The 26352-nt window shown below is 45.1% G+C and overlaps 1 protein-coding gene and 2 long non-coding RNA genes across 3 annotated transcripts in view; 1 reads left to right on the top strand and 2 right to left on the bottom strand.

The window, feature by feature from the left end:
- Window positions 1-26352, top strand: part of LOC137535726 (alpha-2-macroglobulin-like) — a 118594-nt gene that overhangs the window by 18411 nt on the left and 73831 nt on the right. The window contains 13 exon segments of the mRNA XM_068257597.1: window positions 1160-1180; window positions 3798-3966; window positions 5353-5437; window positions 7325-7334; window positions 7336-7443; window positions 9849-9963; window positions 10046-10155; window positions 13296-13454; window positions 15763-15990; window positions 18913-18976; window positions 20449-20594; window positions 23440-23589; window positions 25881-26051. Coding sequence (XP_068113698.1) covers window positions 1160-1180; window positions 3798-3966; window positions 5353-5437; window positions 7325-7334; window positions 7336-7443; window positions 9849-9963; window positions 10046-10155; window positions 13296-13454; window positions 15763-15990; window positions 18913-18976; window positions 20449-20594; window positions 23440-23589; window positions 25881-26051 — 1536 coding nt within the window.
- On the bottom strand, window positions 11597-13409 carry LOC137535727 (uncharacterized). The gene is made up of 3 exons (XR_011024462.1): window positions 13273-13409; window positions 12920-13062; window positions 11597-11856 (listed from the first exon to the last, which is right to left on the bottom strand). It is a non-coding gene; the product is annotated as an uncharacterized lncRNA (long non-coding RNA).
- The window catches only part of LOC137535728 (uncharacterized), a 61061-nt gene continuing 54619 nt past the window's right edge, over window positions 19911-26352 (bottom strand). Inside the window, exon 3 of the long non-coding RNA XR_011024463.1 lies at window positions 19911-20003. This is a non-coding gene — a long non-coding RNA (uncharacterized lncRNA). The remainder of the gene's footprint in view (window positions 20004-26352) is intronic.

The following is a 26352-nucleotide window of genomic DNA, read 5'->3' as shown; positions in this document are numbered from 1 at the left end:
ACAACCTGTTGTAGCTTGTGTTTGACATACTTGTCAAAATTTGACTAATGCATAGAGCTATTGCTACTGGGATCAGTAAATAATGGCGCACAGCGCCTATGCATAAAAATGGCGCCGCATTAAAAAGATACGCTTATCGCTATTTATCGTTAGTACTGCATAATAATGGCGCACAGGGAAAAAAAGAAGAAAAACACACTAACGTTATTTACCAATAGTGGCACACACGAACGTTATTTATCAATAGTGGCACACACTAACGTTATTTATCAATAGCGCCCTACATAAGCCAAACTGCAGAGTGCAGACGTTATTTAACTGCAAAACGGTGAATGGATTTAATGTAACACTGTCAAGGTTAGGGTTAGGCACCACCAGAGGGGGGTCTTAGGGCTAGGCACCACCGGGGGGGGTGCTTAGGGTTAGGCACCACAAGGGGGGTTTTAGGGTTAGGCACCACCAGGGGGGTCTTAGGGTTAGGCACCACCAAGGGGGTGGTTAGGGTTAGGTACAGGGAGGGTTCTGTGTGAGAGTAGGGTTAGGTATAGTACAATATACACCACCAGGGGGGGTCTTAGGGTTAGGCACCACCAGGTGGGTCTTAGGGTTAGGCACCAACGGGGGGGTTTAGGGGTTAGGGATAGGTACAGAGAGGGTTCTGTGTGTTAACGCTAAATAACGATAAGGCTTTAACGCTAAATAACAATAAGGCTTTAACGTTAAATAGCGATAAGCGGCAAATGGATTAGCGGCAACACTGTGCGCCATTATTCACAGGCGCCATTTTCAGATGGATGCATTGCTACTTCCCTAGAAGATCTCTGGTCTGTGCCACTAAAGCAACTTATGATGTTTTTTTGTAACAATTTTCTGTGGGTTGTTGCCCCCTCCCCTGCGGGGGGCACAGCCTTCTGGGACAGCGCCCCTGACAGCTTCCTGCAATTTTGCAAAGTTATCTTTTCTTTCAGGATATGGTCCCTTAATTAACAGCTGCAGTTTTGAGATGCTCGAGCAGGTGAGGGTCACTGGGGCAGAGGCTCAGCATATAGTAGTGGTGGGATAACCACTCTCTTTGCAAAGCTTTCACATGTATGTTATTATTTTGAAATTATATAAATCATTAATTGTATGTTTTATTTCCATTCTTTTTTTTTCCCAGTTTCCAGTCATTTACATTCAGGTAAGAAATGCATATTTATTGTTACAGAATCTTTGCACTTTCACTCTTTGCTGAACAAATCTCCACTCCAGACGCACATTACTCCTAAAATACCTGTTAAGAATCCCAGACACTGACCACTTCCTGTAGGACAGACTTCCATGGCTTTGGGCAATCTTTTCAGTAACTTCAGCCTGTGCCCCGCCCCCAGGCAGTCTGACAGCAGAATGATGCAAGTCAAACTGATTTCTGCAGGGGGCCTGGCACTTTGTAGTTAGGGCACTGACAATATCACCAGCCTAAACTTTTACTTTCATGTTTGGAGCACGAAGCACTGGACTATTTCAAGGCATGTGTTTTCCTTATTGCTGATGGTTTCCTAGGTAAAGAAACCCGCTCAATCCCCATCACTGGTGATATCCCAGAATCCCAGAAGGTGGAAGAGTGTCTCCGATTTTAGGCCACTCTCAATTTTCCAATTTTAAGCCAATCACAAGGTTCTGAATTTGGAAATACTCATTAGTATTGGACCAATCAGAAAATGCGGAGGTTTACTGCAGAAACCGGAATACCATTGAAATGTTAGACCAATCACGAGACTCAGTAAAACTCAGTAGCATCCGAGTCTCGGGATTGGTCTAAAATCTCCGGTATTACAATTTCCACAGAAAGATTCTGCATCCTATGATTGGTCCAATCCCTCCAAGCTCCCTGATTGGGCTAAAATATGAGAGTTGCGGTAATGCAGCATTTCTGTGGCATACCAAGGCCAATTTTAAATCGCCTCTATAGAAAGACAAATTTCTGATAAGAAACTCTGAAAACGGTAAAATTTCCCAACCATCCCTGCTTGATTGCCAAGCTTTGCGATTACAGAATACTTCTCATTTTACTGTAGTACAGCAAAGCTCTGAAAGCTCTTTATAAAACCGTAGAGCCTAGTTATCAATCTCCAAGTCTGGGGACTTTGCTTTATTAATATAAAATCTCATATACAACAACAACAAGGACTGTTGTTTGCTGGGTCGGGACTCGATCCCTCAGGAGAGTTCCAACTTCCATACAGATGCATTGGTAGTCTACAGGCTAGCGACGCATTCTGTTGCTATGGAGAAATAAGTCCAGGGTTCACTGCAGCACTGCATCACACAAACTCATGGGTGCTTAACCGAGGTAGTAAGCAACAATACCCAGGGCCGCCTTCAGGGCATCACAGGGGGGACTGCTGTATGGGGCCCAAGTGAATCTGGGGCCTGGTGAACAGTGCTACACACGGGCCCCAGCTGCAGTCTGTGCCTGTCCTTCTGGCTGCCCATTAGTGTAGTGAGAGGTGTCGGGAGGCTCATCCAGGAGTTACCTTAGTCAGTTAGTGAATAATGTAAAACTGAGAAAAAAAGGAGAAATTATTTTTACTCATCTAGGGCTCCTTCCAACCCCCTGTAGTCTGTCAGCTCTCCCGATACCTTTCCTGTCCCATCCGCTGTGCTTCTGTGAAGTCTGCACAGCTGGGTTGTGGGGCGCTGCACATGCATTGTTCTGGGTCGCTGTAGCTGGAAATGTTCTGTGCAAGTTACGGTCTTAATGAACTGAGTATACACAGAATGCTCCCAGCCATGGGAATGCATGAAAACTGGACGCACAGACGTTCATGTGTTAAGGCCTTCAAAGATTGTGATTTGCTATGTGGGGGCAGAGAGGAGTGAGGAGGGCCCAGCAGGTTTGCCCAGTATGAGGCACAAAAATTTCTGATGGCGGCCCTGACGATACCAATAGGAGTAGAGAAGTCCAGAGCAGCTCAGAACTCCATGTATAGTTTATTTCTCGTTTGTTACATCCATCCAATGTCCAGCATAGAGCTGAAAATTGTTTCGGGGATCACAAAGTGTCCCCTTTCTCAAAGCAAAGGCTGTATCTACGCTAGATTCTTACCAGAGGTGCTCCTGACAGTCCGTCTCAGCCGCGAACCATCTAGCATACGCAGGGCCGGCCCTAGACTTTTTGCCGCCTGAGGCAAATTTAGAAAAAAATTGCCGCCGCCGAGCCAGAGGGGTAGCGGGCAGGACGGGGGTATTGGGCCTAGCGGTGGGGAGGGGGGGTTGGACCCCCCCTCCCTCGCCTGGGTCCCCCGATCTGCGCTCCCCTCCAGCTTAAATAGGAAGCAGCGGATGCCCAATAGTAAGAGGCACGGACGGGGAGGACTCACCTTTTCCGCATTCCAGCGTGCGCTCCACTGACGTCACTTCCTGCATCGCCGCCCACTGTATTCTAAGTGGACTGCGATGCAGGAAGTGACGTCAGTGGAGCGCACGCTGGAACGCGGATTAGGTAAGTCCTCCCCGCCCGGCGCCCGTGCCCCTTACTTTTGGGCATCGGCTGCTTCCTATTTAAGCTGGAGTGGAGCGCAGATCGGGGGACCCAGGCAAGGGAGGGGGGCCAGCACAGGGTTACCGCTAAGGAGGTTAATGCTAAGCACAATAACCAAAACAAACAAGATAAATACCGCTATACAATCTCTCTATATTGGATTTCTCACAGCATGTCTCGTCTATGCTCTGTAGTGTTCCTCTTTGTGTCTCTGTTTGCGTTGTGTGCTTGTCTTTTCTATACATCTGATATAATGTGTGGCGTCTCCTCCCAGGACCCCCAGAGAAACCGCATCAGCCAGTGGGTGAATGTGGAGACACGCAGAGGAATCGCCCAGGAGTCCTTCCTCCTCGCCGCTGAGCCCAGGATGGGGACATACACAGTGGTTGCGCAGAGGGAGAAAGGCTCGCAGATTGAGCAAACCTTCACTGTGGAGGAGTATGGTAATTCTACGTGAATGTTGTTTATTGATTCACTATGTAAATTAAGGCTCCTGCTGCATCTCATCTCATCCCAACCCAAACAATGTCAATCATGTGACCTTGCAGCAGAGTGCGCCAACAGGGTCATCTGCATAGCCCCGCCCCCCGATCAGTGACTTACTCCCTGCTGGGCAGGAAGCACATCACTGGACTTCCTGTAGGTCTGCACATGCGCACCCAGACGCACAGCACTCCTTCATTTAACCATTTAGCAGCTTCAAAGAAATTATCACGTTTGAGATAAGTGTGCTGCTTTTGACCTCAATGGCAGAACAGGTTGTGCTTTAAATTCTTGGAATGCTTTAATGTCTCTCTGCTAGCAGAAAATATAGAAACTGAAAGCAAAAGTCCTCTGTTATTGTCTCACACTGCCCCCTAGTGACAAGTGGCCATATAAACACATTACAGCAGTACTAATTATTAGCAAAGCAATGTAACAAATAAAAAAAAAGTGCTAAAATAAATAAATTAAAATGAAGACATTTGATCTAGGGAAACACGTCAAGTAGGTAGTTTGTGCAGAGGGGAGGGGGGTTATGCGTTATGCGTCAGTCAGGCAGTTTGTGCAAGGGGGTTCAGAGTTAGACATCAGGCAGGTAGTTTGTGCGGGGTGAGGAGGTTTGGGGCTAGGTGTTAGGTAGGACGTTGGGTGGGGCTAGGGTTTGGCGTCAGGTAGGTAGTTGGTTGGGGGGGCGGTGGAGTTAAGGGTTAGCAGTCAGTCAGGTAGTTTGTGGGGATTTAGACGTCAGGTAGGTAGTTGGTTTGGGGGGGGGGGGTTAAGGGTTGGGCGACAGTCAGGTAGTTTGTGAGAGGGGCTAGGGTTAGGCGTCAGGTAGGTAGTTTGGTTGGGGGGCGGTGTGTTTAAGGGTTAGGCGTCAGTCAGGTAGTTCGGGGGGGGGGGGGGGGGGGCTAGGGTTAGGCGTCAGGTAAGTAGTTGGTTGGGGGGGGCGGTGAAGTTAAGGGTTAGGCGACAGTCAGGTAGTTTGTGAGGGGGGGCTAGGGTTAGGCATCAGGTAGGTAGTTCGGGGGGGGGGGGGGGGGCTAGGGTTAGGCGTCAGGTAAGTAGTTGGTTGGGGGGGGGGGCAGTGAAGTTAAGGGTTAGGCGTCAGTCAGGTAGTTTGTGTGGGAGGAGGGTTTATAGTTCGGTGTCAGGGTTCTGTGTGAGCATATGGTTAGGTTTAGCGATGTTTTACACTTAAATGGTAAAATGTTGGTATAAAAAAAATTACTATCAGTACTACTGGGCTCCCAAATTTCTGTGCGCCTTTTTTGTATGTACGCCTCTCTGGTCCATGGCTATGAGTGATGATGGTAAGAATCATTACGCATTGTCTGTCTTCCTCTCAGTATTACCCAAGTATGACGTTCAGGTGAAGATGCCCTCAGTGATCACCATCCTGGATGAAGCAGTTCCGGTCACCATATGTGGAAAGTAAGTATAGATTCCGTACAGCCGTACTAATGCTTTTCATAGCTTCTCTCTAAGGCTAGGGACACACTTGTCTTTCAGTTTTCTGCATGAATTTTTCGGCACACCATGGGGCTTGATTCACAAAGCCGTGCTAACTCATAGCATAGTCGTGCTCAGGGACGGATTTGTACTCTGTACCGCCCTAGGCCACTGTCACCAGCTGCCCCCCTTTAGTATAGGTAGCGAGATGATCCCTCCCCCCTTACCTCTAGTATAGGTAGCCTGATGACCCCTCCCCCTTACCTCTAGTATAGGTAGCCTGATGACCCCCCTCCCCAGTATAGGTAGCCAGATGACTCCTCCCCTTCCCTCTAGTATATGTAGCCAGATGACTACTCTCTCTTTCCCTCCAGTAGCCAGATGACTCCCTTGATCCCTTAATCCCTTCTTCTCCCCCCCCCCCCCCCACACCTTTCAGTATAGGTAGTCAGCTCGCCTTTACACCGCAGCAGCCATCAGTGTGACTCATTTCTCCGCTCCTCTCCAGTGCAGAAGCTCCCTGTTCCTTCCCATCTCCAATGCTGCCCAAGTCCATAGCCACCGGCCACAATGCAAACGTGCACAGAGAGCAAGGTGGCTGCTGCACAGGCGGCTAGCAGCAGAGTACCGCGGTCAGGCGCTCGCCTAATCTCCCTGCATTGCAGCATTTGCAAGCTTGCAAATGCTGCACTAGTTTAGCTTGCTGCTTTGGTGCCCTTCCTCCTGTGGTGCCCTAGGCCATGGCCTAGGTGGCCTTGGCCTAAATCCGGCCTGGTCGTGCTAGCGTTTTGCGTGCCTTATAATGCTGCGCAAAAAATTAGTGTTTGCACACAAAAATGTGCAATTGGCGCACGAAAACCATTACGTGCGTTATAACGCGCGCAAAACGCTAGTGCGACCGTGCTGTGAGTTAGCACCGCTTTGTGAATCAAGCCGCATGTGTGTTTGTGTGCAGGGAAACACGCACGTTTTTTTCACAGCAACTGATGTAATCGATGGAGAAAACTGACAAAATGTGCAGAATTATCCTGCAGGATTACAGTTTTGTTTTTTTTCTGTGCACAAAAAACGCATTAAGTGTTAACTAGCCCATTGATTAACATCAGTTCTCGGTTTTTCAGTGCAGAAAAAAAAGTGTGTCCCCTGTCTAAGTGATTAGACATGTCCAACTTTTGTCCGATGTCCATAATTATCGTGCAGGTTGAGCATTGTGAGAGGTCAGAGAAGGTGTCAGCTGGGCCCCTTAATACCCACTAGGCCCCAGGCACCTGCCTAGGTTGCCTTGTAGATGACCCCTCTGCTCACACTGGGGGCTTTGTTGCTTGTCCTCCCTCATCCCCAATCCATAGAACAGGGTGCTTGGGAGATCGCCAAGCAAGCATGTCTGTACAGCAGTTCTAATTCCTAAACTGTCACCCAAAACGATCACTGTCTGTAGATCATTTTGGGGGACAGTAACTGGGCATCTCTGCAAGCAAGACCGGATTTATACTTTTCAGCCCCAAGGCCAACTTTCTTGCAGCTCCCCTTCTATGAGCAACATCCCCCCTCCTATTCCTTTTGCTGCCCCCTATTTCATTCATGTATACCAGCCCCTTCAGTGATATTCAGATCCCTTGGGGAGCAGCTCCCTATTTCCATAAGTTGTGCCTTATTTGCTCCCTCTATATTCCATTTGCAGCTTCTTCTTCCATATGCAGCAATCCCTCTTCCATGTCTAGCCGCCCCTTGACCAGCTGCCGACCAGGGCCCGGGCCTAGATGGCCTTTCCAGAAATCCAGCCCTGTACAGTGCAAGGCTTATGGCACAACTATGCTCCAGAGCTTTTCATGTAAGCAGCTAACATCATATACCACATGTTCTTTTCAGGTACACATATGGGGAAACCCGTGTCAGGGAAGATCGATGTCCGCGTGTGCAGGAAGTTCCAGAGATATGCGAGCTGTGCAGGAGCAGAAGACAGAGTGTGTGAAGAGCTCTCAAAAGAGGTGAGTCTTACAATATTCTGCAATGACTTTAAAATGCTTTTCCGCATTAACAGAACTCACTCCCTTCTGAACGCCACAGCAAAGCAATACTGTTATAAAAAAAGTAACTGCAAGTACAATAAAGATTATTCCTTCCTCGGTCATGTGACTGCTGTTCTTCTACGCCCGGCCCTCAGGCTACATTGAAGATTGGGTGTCACAACTTGGTTTTCCTCATCTTCCTTTTGTGCCCTATGTGATGTCGCACATGTCATTTTCTAAGGGTGAGTGTGGCCCATAGCTCCCGCCTCCCAACTGTCCCTGTTTCGGAGGGACAGCCCCTTTTTGGGAACCAAATCCCTCGGCTCCTCTTTCTTCTCCTTTTGTCTACCTTTAAAACTGACGTACAGATCTGGGTTAATATACTGTATGTATTTTCTACTGAACAATTTATGTAATTGACTCTAAACTTTATTCCCATCAATTAAATTGATATATTTCTTATTTTCAAATGTTAAATTGAAGAAAAAACAAATAATGATAGAAAGGACCTATGCGGCTTGAATGATAAAAGTACAACTTTTGCTTCTGAATTATTTGTGACTAGTAGACCTAAGCCCGTTTAAAACAAGCTCTAGGGCTGTTTAACGCCGCCAGCGCCGAATGTCAGTGCGCATGCGCGCGCACCCCTTCCCCTGCGCGCGCACCTGTCCGGCTAACTGGCCCCATACTCCCTATCCCAACGGCTGTCTGGCTGTTCGTGCAGCACACATGCGCAGTAGCAAAAAGCATTGACCCAAAGACACAGGGACAGGAGTACGCAGGGACATTTGGTTTTATTAGGTAGGATATGCATGGCAAGGGGTGTGGTGGGGGTGTGGTTAGAGGTGTGACGGGGGCACATCTTAATGTGTCCCTCTTTCTTATCTCGAAAAGTTTGGAGGTATGAATGTTTTTTTTCAGTATTTCATGCTGTGATGGTTAAGGCCCATACACACGTCGGGATTTTTGCGAACAACCCGTCGTTTGAACGTTCCGTCGTTCCGTCGTTCGCACGTCAAATCGGTTTTCAGCGATCCACCAGTGTTATCACCTGAACGATAGTCTGTACACACGCAGGATTTGACGTGGCGAACGACGGAACGATGGAACGTTTCAAAACGACGGGTCGTTCGCAAAAATCCGACGTGTGTAATTAATGGACTTTTTCTGCGGAGTAAGTATGAACAGCCAACAGATTTCTCTCTGATCAGATTCGATCTGAAAGAGATCTGAAAGAGATCTGTCTCTTGGTTGATCTGCTCATACATCGCTAAATGTATGGGCACCTTACCACTAACTATGACTACTAATCAGTCCCTAACATGAATTGTCCCACATTTGTGTCTAACACTAACCTCCACACACCTCTGCCCAATACTGTAAGCTTTAAATAGCTAATGCCTTCCAACCCCCCCTCCCCCCCCAACTACTAAAGTTACTGTAAACTCTACATTAACCATACCCTGACTATAACACTAACCTGCCCCTCACATTAACCCTCCCCAACCCTCACCTTACTCCAACCCTAAACTGACTTTCACACCAGCCCTTTCTTTATGCCTAACCTGACTCTAAAATTAACCAGGTACTTACACTAACCTGATCCTATCCCTAACTAGCCTCTAACACGAAAGTTATCCTGTTCGTAACACCAGCTTGATCACCTGATCTTCAGTCTATCCCTCCCTTCACACTGACCCTTCCTTAAAGGGATCCAAGCAACTTTTTTCTGCAGTTGTCCTGGTTTCTAACAGATGTAGGAGCTGCCAACCCCCTCCTCCTTTACTTCTGCCCTTATTTATCTATTTATCCAGGGGAAGGTGTGAAGGTAATCATGTGTGATTTTTCAAAACTGTTTGAAGCACAGTGTCCTATCTCACCCCCCCCTGCTAATGAAAGCTTTTGGTTTGCTCATTGCTACTGCTAATTACAGCAGCACTTATCTGCCTGCTCTTTCTGCAAAGAGCAGGCCATGGAAGTAGGGTAATAAAAGCCTCTTACTAAGATTTAAATGTAAAATTAAGAGGTAGAATGTAAATTATTTTTAGTAATGAGCTACATTGTTAACATGCATTTTTAATGTGCCGTTGAGATGCCCTGACAGCTAAAAATGCTGCTCGTTTCACTTCACTGCTAACCTGACATTAACTTGGACCTTACAATAGGACACACCTATCTGTAACCTTGGGTGACCATGCTACCACCTTATATAGCGATACTAACCTATTCCAGATAATGCTTTCATTTCTACCATCTGCTCCTCTGCTTCCTTGGAGTCTTTGTATTAATCTCATATTTTGGAAGGGATAACCTAGAAGGATCTGTAGGAACTGTCACCACGCTGTCATGTGTCATTTATCTTCCTTCCCCATCTTTCTTTTTAGGCTGATCACGACGGATGTTTCTCTGAAGTGGTGAAGACCAAATTGTTTCAATTAAAGCGCAATGGATACGACATGAAACTCACTGCCACTGCCAAGATAACAGAGGACGGGACAGGTGAGAGGAGGCCATGGGGAGATATCGAATTAACCCAAAGTAGGGAAAACATTCTAACATGGTACATTTCCGTTCCTACTAGGTGTGGAGCTAAGCGGAGAAGCCTCCTCTGAAATAAAAACCACCATCGCCAAGGCTTCCTTCCGACAGCTGGACTCCCACTTTAAGCGAGGCATCCCCTTGTTTGGACAAGTGAGTTGAGATGACGCAATTAGGAGTTAAACTACTGAATAACTAATGATACATATAAAATAAGGAGAAAGTCCAGCAAAGAATCTGCAGGGTTTTTGCAATGTAAAACCCTAATTTACTCTCAGAACCACTCTTTCAGCAGAAGACTATATTCAGAGTTCCCCCTTAAGACAGATTCTAGAGGAACATAATTCTGATGATTATAGTGACGCCCTTGCTATATAGAAAGGTCAACTATGACTTCTTTTAGGCACAAGAAGCTATACACAATCTCCTAATTTCAAAAACATAGATTCCAGGAACTCAAAGTACAGGTCACAGGAAGCTCCCCGTTTAGTCTAGAGCTTCCACAGCAGCGATAAGTGTAGGGCCTGCCAATCACTCAATCACGGAAGCCAATAGAAAGCTCCTAATGTGACTGACATGCTGTAATGATCTGTAACAGCTCTTAACAGCACAATAGTCAGTACTTTATTCAGAGTGTGATCACATGTGTTTTTTAGTGCACAGTAACACAGGAGTACTCCTATGTGATAGCCCTTGGATGTAGGGACTATCACTAGGTAGAGTGGTCGTACAGGCAATATCGGTAACAGGTCGGTCAGGAGGCAGTACAGAGTTGTCAGGCAAAGGAGTAGTGAGAACCAGGCAAAAGGTTGGCAACAGATCAGATGAGCGAAAGTACAAAATCAGGAGGCAATATCGAGGCAAAGTCGAGGTCGGGCCGAGGTCGGCAACAATCAGATAGGCAGAGTACAGAGTCAAGAGGCAGAGGGCGGAGTCAAGAGTTTCAGGCAAAGAGTCATACACAGATAATCAATACAATAATGAATATTACTTTTACAGCTATCAATAGTATTCCTAGCTATGTGTGAATCCCCGGGGTCCTGCCGGTTCAAACACACTGGGAACTGACTAAGGTCTGAGAGCTTAACCGCAAAGTTTCAGTAACAGCAGACAATGAGACACTGATCGCTCAGGCCTTAAATACAACAGCACATTCCAAAAGTTCCGCCCTGCGGACTTCAGCCAATCGGTGGCGAAAGCCAGTCCATTGCTGTCAGCAGACCGGCAGGTCAGCTGACCCGCCTTCTCAAAGCATAAAGGTCCTGTCTCCTGGTGCCCGCATGCGCTGCCCTGCTTTGATGCACTCTGGAGAAACCTGTTCTACCGAAAGGGAATGCCTGAGATGACGCGGCAAGATCCGCGGTGACGTCAGACGCGGGAGCGGCGGCCGCCGCACCGCTCCCCGCTGCAGAGGTACCCACGGCCCACCCACAGTGGGAACTAAGTCATTAAGTAAAACTTGGTAAACTAGCTGGGTGGAGATTGTAGTTGCCCGTAGTCTCAAAAAGCTAGACTGTACATGGATAGTAAATGGACTAAGGTAGAAAAATGGCCAATACTCCTACCTTTAGAGAAGTGACATTCAGAGTCGAAGTAAGGTATAAAGAGCTTCTTAAATTTTATTGAACACACTTGACTTGGTAAACTAGATGTTTTTCAGTATATGAGGGATCCCTGGTTCTATGAGTGCTTAACTTATCTTTTATCTTTTGCTTTCCTCTCTTTGCTTTATGTTAGTTCAGCTTAGTTTGGCTCACTTCTGATGGAACGTAGCTCAGCTTAGTAGCGCGGACTTTTGATTCCAATGTTAGTCCAAGACTTGCAATGATATTCATATTCTTGCTTTGTTGCTGCCTGTAACAAAGAATGCTGACAACATGAACACTTTGTATTTCTGATTGAAGCCAATACATTTCCTTAACTGCTTGCAAGTGTCTACAGCAGGGGTCTCAAACTCAATTTACCTGGGCTGCCGCAGGAGGCAAAGTCAGGATGAGGCTGGGCCGCATAAGGAATTTCCCAATCGCGGCGCATCGCCGCCTCTGCCCGCCCCTCTCACTCTTCCTTCGCAGAGAGGGGCGGGGAGAAGCGGCGATCCGTGCGGCGATTGACATCAGGAGGGGTAGAGCTGAAGCTGAAAGCTCTTCCCCTTCCAGGAAATGCCGGCGGATTGCCTCCTGGGCGATTTGGGGGATCTGCAGCCCTCGTTTAGCGGCGGGGATGCGGCAGATTACTTGGGAGCACTGAGGCGAACTATAAGGAAGCTTTTGCCTGCGAGGGCCACAAAATATTGTATCGAGGGCCGAAATGGCCCGCGGGCCGCGAGTTTGAGACCCCTGGTCTACAGTCTACGTAGACATCTGCTAACGCTGTGTGAATGTCAAGCTGATACGAGATTGAGTGCAGTCATTGGATCGCTGGTGCTGACCGATAGTAACTAGTAGCAACCACACGAAATATTACAACCACCAATACATAGTTCAGTGCTCCTCCATTCCCCAAAGATATCTCCAACCTCAGTAAAGCTTTATACTAACCTCACCATTACCCAGTTTTTTGTAAAAATTCTAGGCCAAGCTTACTGGATCACGTTCTCCAACCTTAGTGTATAAAGTCCACAGGGCACTATGGCTCTTCAACCAGAGGCGGGAGAAGGTGGAAGATGAAGTGACTGCAGTGGTCATGTGATGATCACAATTGTCATGGAACCAAATTTACGAACTTATTTGTTTTTGTGTTGAGCGAGAAGTTTGGTTGTGCTGATAGTCAGCTTCAATAAAAATAATTCTGGGTGGTCCGGTAGAAGAATTTCAGTTTGGAAACCCAGGTAAGAAAAGGAGACAAAAAGAGCACCAGGAGCGACAATAGTGTAGTATTTCTCATTAATGGGAAATGTAAAGAAATAACAACTACTCACAAACGTAGGGTGCTATAGGCAACCACAATATCGGGCATGTGGAGAAGGGCCACCTCCACGCAGTTAGGATGACTCGGTTGGGTCAGCATGGGTTGCGCTCCAGAAAAACAAAGGAAGACTGGATGTAGTCACAGAGGTATTCCCTGGAACAGGAGAGGAGACAATGCAGGATTGGTCAACAGTCTTACCTCGTGATAAGCGGTGAAGATTTTAATTGTTCGACGTGCGTTTCACGGCACCTACTCGCATCCTCAGGCCAATACGAGACAGTGTCTGATCTATGTATCTCCGTTACCGAGCACATAAAAGACAAAAAAATACTGAACTCTCACATAGTCATAAACACTAATTACCTTCATGTCTTTCCCTCTCGCAGATCTTCCTGGAGGATGCAGCAGGCAAGCCTCTTTCCAATAAGACGGTGACGCTGTTTGTGGGAAGTAGTGGAACCAATTTCACCTATACCACCGGACCTGATGGGACAGCAGACTTCTCTGTTGACACCAAGTCTTTCCATTCGTCCATTAACCTTCGGGTGAGAACATTTTTTTCCTCCAAATAACACTCAGGATGGTTGAAGAAAATTGAATTTTTGTTTATTTTAAAGAAAATCTGTAATAAACCTCGGGAGGGGGAAGCCTCTGGATCCTAATGAGGCTTCCCCCATCCTTCGTTGTCCCCGCAATCCAGCGTAGCAGTCCCCTGAACCACGGCGAGGTAAATATTTACCTATTGCGATCTTGCACAAGCGCACTAGCAGCTCTCCGTTCGTGTTAAGGCGGAAATAGCCGAACCTGATCGATGAGTCCTTGGCGCATGCGCAGTAGAGCGGATACGATCGGGTTCGGCTATTTCCGCCTTACCCGAATGAAGAGCCACTAATGCACCTGCACAGGATCGCGGCGCGGTAAATACTGTATATTACAGCTTGTCCAGCTTATCAGAGGAGGATTCAGGGGAGCCAGCGCTGGACTGCCTGCAGCTACAGGGGACAGGGAAGCCTCATTGGGACCCTGAGGCTTCCCCCTCCGGAGGTAAGTATCTCCCAAAGCAGTTTTTTTTTCAGTACAGAGTCTCTTTAAAGGGAGGGTTCACGGAGTTAGTTAAAAAAATAAAAATAGTATTCCACTTACCTGGGGCTTCCTCCAGCACGTGGCGGGCAGGACATGCCCTCGACGCCACTCCGGAGGCTCCCGGTCTTCTCCAGTGGCTCACCCGACCTGGCCAGGCCGGCTTCCAGGTCGGTCACTTGTGTGCTCCAACGTGCGTCTCACGCGGTCGCGCTGACGTCATCGGACGTCCTCCAGGCTGTACTGCGCAGGCTCAGTAGTTCTGCGCCTGCGCAGTACAGTCCGTAGGACATCCGATGACGTCAGCGCGACCACGTGAGACGCACGTTGGAGCGCAAGGAGAAGCCCGACCAGGAAGCCGGCCCGGCCAGGTCGGGTGAGCCATCGGAGAAGACCGAGAGCCTCCGGAGCGCCTTCGAGGGCACGTCCTGCCTGCCACGGGCTGGAGGAAACTCCAGGTAAGTGGAATACTATTTTTATTTTTTTAACCAACTCCGTGGACCTTCCCTTTAAAGAGAACCTGAGCTCAGAACTTCCTCTCTGCTCTAAAAGATAAGCAACAGTATAATAACCTTTAAAGAAAAAAATTCTTTGTTCTACAGCAAAAGTGGGGACTGTTATGGCTAAAGTTACATTTGTAAAACTAACTTCACCTTAACCCCAGTGTATTATCATAGGATGGTACTCTAACTGTGCTAACTAAATAAGCTGGTTTAGCTAATGAATAACTTTTTGGAGTGCAACCACCACTATCATAGAAGATATTGGGCCTGAGAGGAACGGGGCAGAGAAAATTCCCCTGTATACCTGCAATTTGGTTGTCTTAATAAGCTCATTGTGAGCATCTGTTCACATCATTCTTACATTTGGGTACACCAACCAATGTGCTATGGCCACATCCCACCTGTGTTTCTTAGTCTGATTATTTTCTAGACTACATTTCTTAGGTTATCAACTAGTTCATCAATAATAGGTTTTTATGGACCAGAGCAATTTTCACATTTCAGCGCTCCTCCCTTTCATTTGCCAATAACTTTATTACTACTTATCACAACTAAATGATCTATATCTTGTTTTTCTTGTTTTTAGGCTATTTTTGGGTGGTACATTTTGCTAAGAATTATTTTATTCTGAATACATTTAAACAGGAATAATAAAAAAAATTCATTATTTTTTCAATTTTCAGCCATTATAGTTTAAAATAAAACGTGCTAATGTGGATAAAACCCACATTTTATTTGCCCATTTGTCCCGGTTATTATACGTTTTAAAATATATCCCTAGTACAATGTATGGCGACAATATTTTATTTGGAAATAAAGGTGAATTTTCTCAGTTTTGCGTCTGCCCCTTATTTGCAAAAATAATAAGTAATATACCTTCATGACATACATATTAAAAAAAGTCCCTAAGGTAACTATTTATGTATTTTTCTTAATTGTTTTCTAAATGTCACCTTTTTTTTTCTTATAAAAGTGTTTTATTTTGATAACTATGGAAGTGGCGATATGGGCTTAATTAATGGGATATTTTATGTATTTTTATGGGATATATGTAGCTGTAATTTTACTATTTGGCCACTAGATGCCCCTAACTTTATTGCTAGTGTGTACTGTTTACTACATACATGCGTTATAGGAAGTAACAAGTGTATGCTTTACTTTCACCTTTGTCAATGACAAACAAAAAATATCTAACGTGTTGAGTTCATTGGCAATACCCACAGCTTTGTAACAGTAATGAGATGTGACAATATTTTCTTCCTTATGACAGGTTTCATACAAAACAGTAGAAAGCTGTTACAGTCAATGGTCCCAGTCACCCAGATATGAAGAGGAATCAAGGAACATTAACCACTTCTACTCCAGAAGTGAAAGTTTTCTGAAGATCCAGCCCATATACCGCACTCTGAAGTGCCCAGAGGAGGAGAGACTCCTAGTTCATTATACGCTAACACCAAAAGGGGCTGGAGAGAATACTCATGCAGAGTTCTATCACTTGGTGAGTGCCTAGTGCCTACTATAGTTGTGTTTTCATAGGGGGCCTTTACTTTGATGCCTGAAGAAGAACATCCCGCAAAAGTGGTCCAGAGCTATCAAACCCTCATAGACCAGTACAATTATTGTTCTACAGCAGGGCTGTGCAACTCCAGTCCTCCAGGGCCGTGGTCCTCACACATTTTTGGCACAGCTTAAGTTGCTAATTGATTAGACTGAAACAAGAGAGGTGTAGTCATCCATTAGAACACATCTCTCTATTTCTCAGTGCATCCTAAACACTGGCATGGATATGGCCCTCAAGGTCGGGAGTTGGACAGCCTTGTTTCCAACATTTCCTGTCCATAGAGGAAATGGATCATTCTCTCCAACATAAGTATAGAGGAGACAGAAAAAGTTAAAGATCTTTTGTGGGGTGGATTAGACAGGATTTTGTCCCTGTCCTTCTACTAAGGCAGAGATGTGAAACCGGTCCTTCGAGGGCCGAGGTCCTCCCACACTGTTCAAATGAATTAATGGGTCTAAATCCGTAAAGGCTTGGTCTATCAGGTGGAACACAGTCCTCTCTTTCTCAGTCCATCCTAAACATTGGCATAGATCTAGCCCTCCAGGCCTGAAGTTTGACACCTGTGTACGTAGGGTTGAACATGTAGTTTCATCAGCACGGGAAACCAGAGCTTACAAAAGTAGATCCAATATCCTGACCTTATGTGTCCCCATATGACTTCTCAAGGTGTCAACCAAACAAAGCTTAACCTAGCGTGGATGTTGCACTGCTCTTTTGGCATAAGAGCTGTTTAAATTACGTGAAGTGGTGTAGTTGGACAAATGTGATCCCCTGTGCAAGGATTGCAGTGACCTCAGTCCATCAGAATGAATTGCCTTGTTGCAATTAGTCTTTTGCCCTCATACATGCCCTTGTGCAGTGAAAGCCTCTCTCCCCATTTACCCTGGAGTTGTCAAAGCACCCCAGTAATTGTTATGGTGTAGTCGAGACCTCTCTTCATGTGTACTTGTGCCCCACATAGCAAGTGCCACCACCATGTCTCCCCCCTTACCGAGTGCCACCATTACCTAGTGCCACCATCATGTCCTCTCCATAACAAGTGCCACCATTATATCTTCCTTCCACCAAGTGCCACCACCATGTCCTCTCCATATCAAGTGCCACCATCAAGTCCTCTCCATAACAAGTGCCACCATCATGTCCTCTCCAACCAGTGCCACCATCATCCCCTCTCCATAACAAGTACCACCATCAAGTCCTCTCCATAACCAGTGCCACCATTATGTCTTCTCCATATCAAGTGCCACCATCAAGTCCTCTCCATAGCAAGTGCCACAATCATGTCCTCTCCATAGCAAGTGCCACCATCATGTACTCTCCATAACAAGTGCCACCATACTGTCCGCTCCATATCAAGTGCCACCATCATGTGCTCTCCATAACAAGTGCCACCATCAGGCCATCTCCATATCAAGTTCCACCATCATGTCCTCTCCATAATTACAAGTGCTACCATCATGTCCTCTTTATAGCAAGTACCACTATCATGTCCGCTCCATAACAAGTGCCAGCATAATGTCATCTCAATAACAGGTGCCAGCATCATGTCCTCTCCATTACAAGTGCCACCATTGTGTCCTCTCCATCGGAAGTGCAGCCATCATGTCCATCATATAAGAAGTGCCACCATTAGGACTTCTCAAATAACAAGTCCAGCCCCCATATAACAGGAGCATCCATCATGTTCCCTAAATAACGTGCAGCCTCCTGCCCCTCATTTAGCAAATGCTTCCTTTATGTAACAAGTATAGTATCCATAATCCATCCAGGGCACAGCTGTGAACCATTGCGGACCCTTTTCACACTACTGTTTCTCCAAGATGATCCGACACAGCTCTTTTAATTAGAAAATTATTTTATTGGATCATAAAAATACAAACATTAAAGCTGCATAGTGGCCTTTTCACACTACTGGCAACACTTATGGGACAAGCATACAGCTAGCGGAGTCAGATTCATCACAACACATTTCTCTTTTCTTTCTCAACTCTCTCTTTTCCCCATTTTTTTTCTCCCCCTTCTATCTTTCTACCACCCCTCCTTTTCCTTCTCTGCAATTCCTTACCCCAACCCCTTGTTTCTTTACTGCTAGCTTTCTCTTTCTCCACTCCAGTTCCTCTTCTGCTTTCTCCCTCTTATACCTCCCCCCATTAATCCTCCTCCTTTTTCCTACCTTGTCTTTTCCACTCATCCTTTTTTATTTTTTTTACCCTTTTCCTCTCCCTTTCTCTCCCTTCTTTTCTTTTCTATTCCCTTCCCCCTTCCTTCCCTTTGCACTTTTTTTCATCCTTTGTCTTTTCTTTTCATGGATTTTCTTTAAATGTTTTTTTAGTTTATTGCGTTTTTAGCTGCTCTTGGGTTATTGCAACAGAACTCCTGAGGAAGCAAACACTGTTCATGAAACGCATGGGCCTAGATTCACTAAAGGTTGGTAAGTGTTAGCACGCCAGTGGAAAGGCACTTAGGACGCAAAAACGGCCGCTTTATGCGCTAAAAAAGGTTAGCGCTGCGCGGTGCGAAACGTCGCACCGTTGTGCGCGCAAAATAGCCTGAAAAGCTATTTTACATGTGAACGGTGTGACGTTTCGCGCACACCAACTTAACGCGCGAACAGTAACAGCTTTGGACGTGCAAACTACTTAGCACCCTAGTTTGCACGTCCAAAGCTTTTAGGCATGCTAACTGTGCTAGCACCCTTTTGTGAATCAAGCCCATTGTGTCTTCTGGCAGGCTGTTGCTTCTATTTACTATATACCTGGAAATGATCAGGTTCTTTGGGTGGTCGGGTATACTGTTTTACCAGCACAATTATCATATATCATATTTAAAATTGTATTTCATTATTTTATCGCTGTGCAGATAATGTCCAAAGGAGCAATTGTCTCTTCAGGGAAGCACAAAGTGGAACTGAATGCCACAGGAGGTATGTTCATTATCAGTGAATGATAAAATGCGATAACTGTTAACAATAGCTCCATCTCTGGCCTTCATTTCTGCCAGGGGATAGGATTTGGATCACTGTGTACTAAGAATTTAGGGTGTTTTGAAACCGTTACAGATGTCCCTCTTCTGTTCCAGCACATAATTGGTTAATCATTTCCAAACAAACACTTTGCTATTGGGATGATTGGTTTTGCTTGGGGGTGTGGCTTGTATTAATGGGAGGGGCTTAAAGCACATGGGTCTGTGCAGTGGACTCCTCCTGCAATTTGGAGAGTTATCCGTAGGACTCTCCCGTGTGTTCTACTGCACGTAAGGCAGCACTCTTGTTGGGCAGATTTTTTTGTCGCGATGAGCACAAATTTCGTATAATCATAATCTCCCATTGTAATTCGCAATTACGATGCAAAATCATAATGCAACATTTTTGGAAAAAACATAATTTATTTCATATGTGAATGTTATTAGGAACCGTAACTTAGCAATTTCACCTTTTTGTTTTGCGTAATTTCGTGCCAACTTTAGCACTTCATAGAAAAGCCCCCATACATGCTATTGTCCCCAAAATTGCTACATATGTACAAAACAATTTTTCAAAAAGACCTTGTGGTTTTTGAGAAAATCGATTTGAAAAAAATTCAAAGAAAAATGGTTTTTAAACTAATTTTTCTGAGTTTAAAAAAACATATTTTCCTTTGCATATTTAAAATCGATTTTATCAAAAATATTTTTTTGCCTTGTTCCCACCCTTCTTAACAACATATGTAGCAATTTTGCTGATGATGGGGGCTGTATGAGGGCTTTGCTAATAACCACTAAAGTCGGCACAAAATTACATGAAAATTATGCAGCAATTACACAAACCTGTGAATGGACTACACACAAAATATTTGAATATCCAAATAGTAATTACCGGTATATGTATTTTGTGTAATCATAATTAACGTTCTCTAGTTTGTCACCTCCTGCTTTATCTCATGCAGAATTCAGTCCACAAGTCCACAATGACCCTGCAGTAGATATGAAGAATTTTTCTAAGGAAAAATCATTCAGGGTAGAGCAGGAAGGTAAAAATGACATTTGATCACATGATGACAACCAGCCTATCAAAGATGTAAGAATTCTGCGTTACTCTAGCATCATGTATTATTTAACCCAAGAAGCAGAAGTACCGGTAGCTCTTGATCACCTGACCGCAGCCAGCCAATTAAAGGTTTACAAATCAGTTGCATGATCACGTGTCGTGGCGTCTTCCTGTTTTATCCTACATGACTGGTAGGAGAAGCTGATCATCTAATCATCCTTTTAAGTTTTAGATTAAAACTTGTACAATGGGCCTGCTGGACTTCTGTTCTGACAATAGCTCATGGACATTTATAAGCATAATGTTTTGGCTGTAGAAAGAATTGTAAAATTGACTGCTCGGTCACTAATTTTTCACTCTTCCTTGTGTAGAGTCACATGGACAGTTCACATTAACACTTCCTGTCACCGTTAAGACTGCTCCACTGGCCAAAGTTCTGGTCTACACCATTTTGGACAAGGGTGAGGTCATCGCTGATCGGGTGGACTTCACAGTGGAGAAGTGCTTTGAAAACCAGGTTCAGAAAATACTTTATTTGCTTTGTCTCTTGTCTTTGGCTTGACCGATATGTGACATGGAGAAGATTAAATTAACAGCCACAATTTTGCTTATGCTCACCACTCTTGGTTGCGCATTCACAGTGTGCTAACACTTTAAGTTTACCTTGTTCTCCTGATGTAATCACCAGTTTAGGCAACAAAACAAAAGAGAGTCCTGCTTAATTGAGTTTACATTTTTTGGGCAAGGCGACCATTTGCGTTTTCAAGCAGACAGACAGACAAATGACAACGCTCAAGGCTGTACCTGAAATGAAGAACAACAGAGGCAATGCAGAGCCCCACTGGGGCTAAATACAGTGGGTTGCAAAACTATTCGGCCCCCTTGAAGTTTTCAACATTTTGTCACATTACTGCCACAAACATGCATCAATTTAATTGGAATTCCACGTGAAAGACCAATACAAAGTGGTGTACACATGAGAAGTGGAACGAAAATCATACATGATTCCAAACATTTTTTTTTACAAAAAAATAACTGCAAAGTGGGGTGTGCGTAATTATTCGGCCCCCTGAGTCAATACTTTGTAGAACCACCTTTTGCTGCAATTACAGCTGCCAGTCTTTTAGGGTATGTCTCTACCAGCTGTGCACATCTTGAGACTACAATCCTTGTCCCATTCTTCTTTGCAAAACAGCTCCAGCTCAGTCAGATTAGATGGACAGCGTTTGTGAACAGCAGTTTTCAGATCTTGCCACAGATTCTCGATTGGATTTAGATCTGGACTTTGACTGCGCCATTCTAACACATGGATATGTTTTGTTTTAAACCATTCCATTGTTGCCCTGGCTTTATGTTTAGGGTCATTGTCCTGCTGGAAGGTGAACCTCCGCCCCAGTCTCATATCTTTTGCAGTCTCCAAGAGGTTTTCTTTAAAGTTTGCCCTGTATTTGGCTCCATCCATCTTCCTATCAACTCTGACCAGCTTCCCTGTCCCTGCTGAAGAGAAGCACCCCCAGATCAGGATGCTGCCACCACCATATTTGACAGTGGGGATGGTGTGTTCAGAGTGATGTGCAGTGTTAGTTTTCTGCCACACATAGTGTTTTGCATTTTGGCCAAAAAGTTCCATTTTGGTATCATCTGACCAAAGAACCTTCTTCCACATGGTTGCTGTGTCCCCCACATGGCTTGTAGCAAACTGCAAATGGGACTTCTTATGCTTTCTGTTAACAATGCCTTTCTTCTTGCCACTCTTCCATAAAGGTCAACTTTGTACAGTGCATGACTAATAGTTGTCCTATGGACAGAGTCTCCCACCTGAGCTGTAGATCTCTGGAGCTCGTACAGAGTCACCATGGGCCTCTTGACTGCATTTCTGATCAGCGCTCTCCTTGTTCAGCCTGTGAGTTTAGGTGGTTGGCCTTGTCTTGGTAGGTTTACAGTTGTGCCATACTCCTTCCATTTCTGAATAATCGCTTGAACAGTGCTCTTTGGGATATTCAAGGCTTTGGAAATCTTGTTGTAGCCTAAGCCTGCTTTAAATTTCTCAATAACTTGATCCCTGACCTGTCTTGGACCTGTCTTGTGTGCTGTTTAGACTTCACTGTGTTGTTGCTCAAAATATTCTCTTAGACAACCTCTGAGGCCCTTACAGAGCAGCTGTATTTGTACTGACATTAGATTACACACAGGTGCATTCTATTTAGTCATTAGCACTCATCAGGCGATGTCTATAGGTAACTGACTGCACTCAGATCAAAGGGGGCTGAATAATTATGCACACACCACTTTGCAGTTATTTATTTGTAAAAAATGTTTGGAATCATGTATGATTTTCGTTCCACTTCTCACATGTACACCACTTTGTGTTAGTCTTTCATGTGGAATTCCAATACAATTGATTCATGTTTGTGGCAGTAATATGACAAAATGTGGAAAACTTCAAGGGGGCCGAATACTTTTGCAACCCACTGTACATGCCTTGAATGTAAAACAGATGCAAATGATGTACTAATTCTAACCTAAACATTTTGAATGTAGATCTGAAGCAATGAATGCAGCTAGCCACTAGTATACTTACGTTCAATTTGTACAGCGGGAGACATGGCAGCGCTTTCAAACAGAAGTTATACCTGAATGATCTATCTGCATGGATGTGCAGAGCTCCAGTAACTGGACTAAATTACACACCTAGCACTCAAAACTGTTTTGAGTGCTAGGTGTGTAATATAGTCCAGTTCATGGAGCTCTGCACATCCATGCAGATAAATCATTCAGGTATAACTTCTGTTTGAAAGTGCTGCCATGACTCCCGGTGTACAATTGCTCAGCATTTTTCTAGCGTTTGTATAGCGATTTCCGGAGCTATTTCCAGTGCTTGTAGAAGCCATTTTTTTAAGGTGGTTAGCTGGTTAGCTCAACCCATCTAGTTTCATCTTCAATCAGACTCTCCAGTGGCTCCTGTAGGCTTGCAACACATTTGTGCTGTATCAGCAATGTTGCTGGAGGGATCGGTTCCTGAAGTCCGCCCGGCGACATGCCTCATACGGCTGTACAAGGCTTTGCTCTTCTATGTTCTGACACAGAGGCAAGTATTCCCTTGCACTCCTATTCTATGGAATTGGCTATTCTAATTACTATTAAGGAGACAAGTGCAATAATAGGAAGTGGCCGTATATCCTTATTAGCTGTTTGCTCCAGTACAGTACCTCCACTGACAACAGTCTGTACTTTTATGTATTCAGCCTGTTATCTTATTTGAAAACTTATTTCCCGGATAAAGGTGTGCTTTAATGTTGACTACAGATTTCTCCTCAGTTACGAGCCATGTGCAAGCTCTGTGTCATTTGTCTTTGGTGTAGGTGCAGCTTTCTCTTTCCAATAAGGAGGTCCTGCCAGGGTCATCCACCAACCTGGTCATCTCTTCAGTGCCGAACTCTCTGTGCGCTTTACGGGGTGTGGACTCCAGCGTACTGCTGCTGAAACCGGAAGCTGAACTGTCTGCAGATTCGGTATGTGTTTAAGGGGGCTACATCACTTCTGGGGGGAAGGGGGGGCACACATACACTCATACAAGAAAAAGGGGTGTTAGGGTAGCGGAGAAGAGGTGATAGTTAGTGCTGATCGCAATCTGCTAATTACGATTACACTAAATTTTGCGTACATTTTCACAGTTATGACCATACATAATTACGATTTGGACATTTGGACATTTTCTGACTTAAAGGACTTCCGAGGCAAAGAGGGTAAAACAGATTTTACTCCCCTGGGGCTTATTCTAGCTGCCGTCACATGCCCTCGCCGCAGCCCTGGTCCTCTGCGTTTTCCCGCGCCCGTGAAATAATATTTTTATACCGTATTTGCCTATTTGCCTTGTCCTTTAACCTCCCTGCCGTTCTAAAAATGTGCTGGCAGGGAGGGTTTTTTTTTTGCAATTTTTTTTTCTCTTTAGCATGTAGCTAGCCTAGCGCTAGCTGCATGCTTCCCCTCTCCCTGCGGCGGCCCCCCGTACGCGGCGATCACCGTCGGCGCGTATGCCCATCCGGAAATCCCGTTCTGAAGGGATTTCCATGAGGGCTTCCCCCATCGCCATGGCGACGGGCGTGATGACGTCATCGACGTCGTGACGTCAGAGGGAGTCCCGATCCACCCCTCAGAGCTGCCTGGCACTGATTGGCCAGGCAGCGCACAGGTTTCGGGGGGGCACACTCTGATGCGGCAGGTAGCGGCGAATTGGCGCGGAGCGGTGGCGATCGTAAGTAACACGCAGCTATCAAAGTGCTAGCTGCGTGTATAAAAAAAAATTATACAAATCGGCCCACCAGGCCTGAGGAATCCTCCACGGCGGGTTACCCTGAGCTGAGCTCGGGATAACCGGCAAGGAGGTTAAGCAGTTAATAGCAAAACCCCCATATACGCTAATGTCACCCAAATTGCTACCTATGTTAAAGTGGATCCAAGATAAACTTTTACTCATTGCATAATTGTGTTCCTTTCATATAGTTTATAGGGCATTCCTCAAGCCAAATACTTTTTTTGTTTATTTTAATACTCTAATTCCCTGTAATCTAAACAAGCCTCGCCCACAGCTCCTTTTGTGCCTTGGCACTGTAGCAAGGGCTTATGGGAGCTCAGTCTGGGCAGTTGGAGGTTACTAGCCATTGATTTCAGAGGCAATGGGGAGGAGGGAGGAGGAGAGAGGACTGAATTTACACACAGGCAAGCTGATAGCATCTCCAGCCCTCAGCCTGTGACAAACAGAACATGGCTGCCCTCATTGTATCATAGGAATAAATAATCATAAACTTTTGAAGCTGTTTGCAGCTAGATTTGCTGTGTAAACTACCTAAACTTTAGAAAAGATATATAGACAAGTTATAGTTAGTTTTTCATCTCAGATCCGATTTAAGGAGAATAGTGGGAATTAGCCAAAAAGACTTGTGAAAATCTATTTTAAAATGCAAGGGAAAAATGGATTTTAAATAGTCATTTTTCTGAGTTTAAAAAACAAGGTCTTTTTTTTTTTTTTTTTTTTACTTATCCCCACTTTTCTCTTTAAAGAGAACCAAAGATGAAGCACCCTCTTGTATTTTACCTTATAAATCAGTGGGAACATGACAGTTAACACCTAATCTGCTGTTTGTTTCATTGTTCTCTGTTTAATCTGACTGTTATCACCTTTGATAAGAATCCCCCACTGAGCACACAGTCTAGCTTTGCTACTGAAAGATTATAGCAGAGTCTGTCTTCTCTGGTGTCTTTTCAAGCCCAAGCCTGCCCCCTTGTGGCTCTGCTTCAATGACTCAGCTATAATTATTCTCTGCAAAGCCAGACTGAATGCTCAGTCCGGGATTCTTATCACAGCTGTAACAGACACTTTTAGCAGTGAGGATGAAACAGAGAGCAGGGTAGGTGTTCTCTCTAATGTTCTTACTGATATATATGGTAAAATACACAAGGGTGCTTCGTCTCTGGTTCCCTTTAATATACTGTACGTCACAATTTTAGTGACAGTAGCATGTATGAGGGCTTTGCTATTAACCGCTAAAGTCAGCACAACATTATGCAAAAATGACGTGATGGCCGAGGCAGCAGTATGCGAGGAGAGACATGGGTGATGGATGAATCGAGCAGGATGGACTGGAGATGTGTCAGCTGGTACATTGTTAGTCCACCGAGGAGGGTCTTGCAGTAGTCTAGTAAGGATATGATGAGGACATTCTCTAGCAATTTCGTTTGTCCTGTATCAGTAAGGAACTGATGCATTAGATGTCTTTTTTGCTTTTTTATTTTTTAAATTCAGGTGTATAAATTGCTGCAAGTAACAGACCTGTCTGGCTACAACCACGATGGGCATTACCTGGAGGAGCCATCTGAGGAAGCCTGCCTGAAACTGGAGCCAATCTTTCTGAATGGCGTTTATTACCAACCAACTCTCCCCCCATCAGAAGTTGATGCTTACACCATCCTAAAGGTCAGTTACTTCATCTTCTGAAATATACAAATACACCTTCATAGAGTAACATCAGAAGCCCGATCAACTGATATTCTATGACCCTGACCATGATGTCTATCAAAACTTTTTTTATGGCTTGGTCACAAAGCACAGAGTTAAGGTGGCCATATATCAGGTGACTTGGCGGCCGATCGACCATTCGATTCGATTATGATAATCGGATAAAAATCGTTGCCACCAAGAGCATGCCTGATCAATGATGCAACCAATTTTGGGCAGATGTTGGTGGCATAAATTGATCGGACATGCTACAAGATGT

This window comes from Hyperolius riggenbachi, chromosome 10 (genome assembly GCF_040937935.1).
Source record: "Hyperolius riggenbachi isolate aHypRig1 chromosome 10, aHypRig1.pri, whole genome shotgun sequence".
Lineage (NCBI taxonomy): Eukaryota > Metazoa > Chordata > Amphibia > Anura > Hyperoliidae > Hyperolius > Hyperolius riggenbachi.
This window is presented reverse-complemented; position numbering and strand designations above follow the sequence as displayed.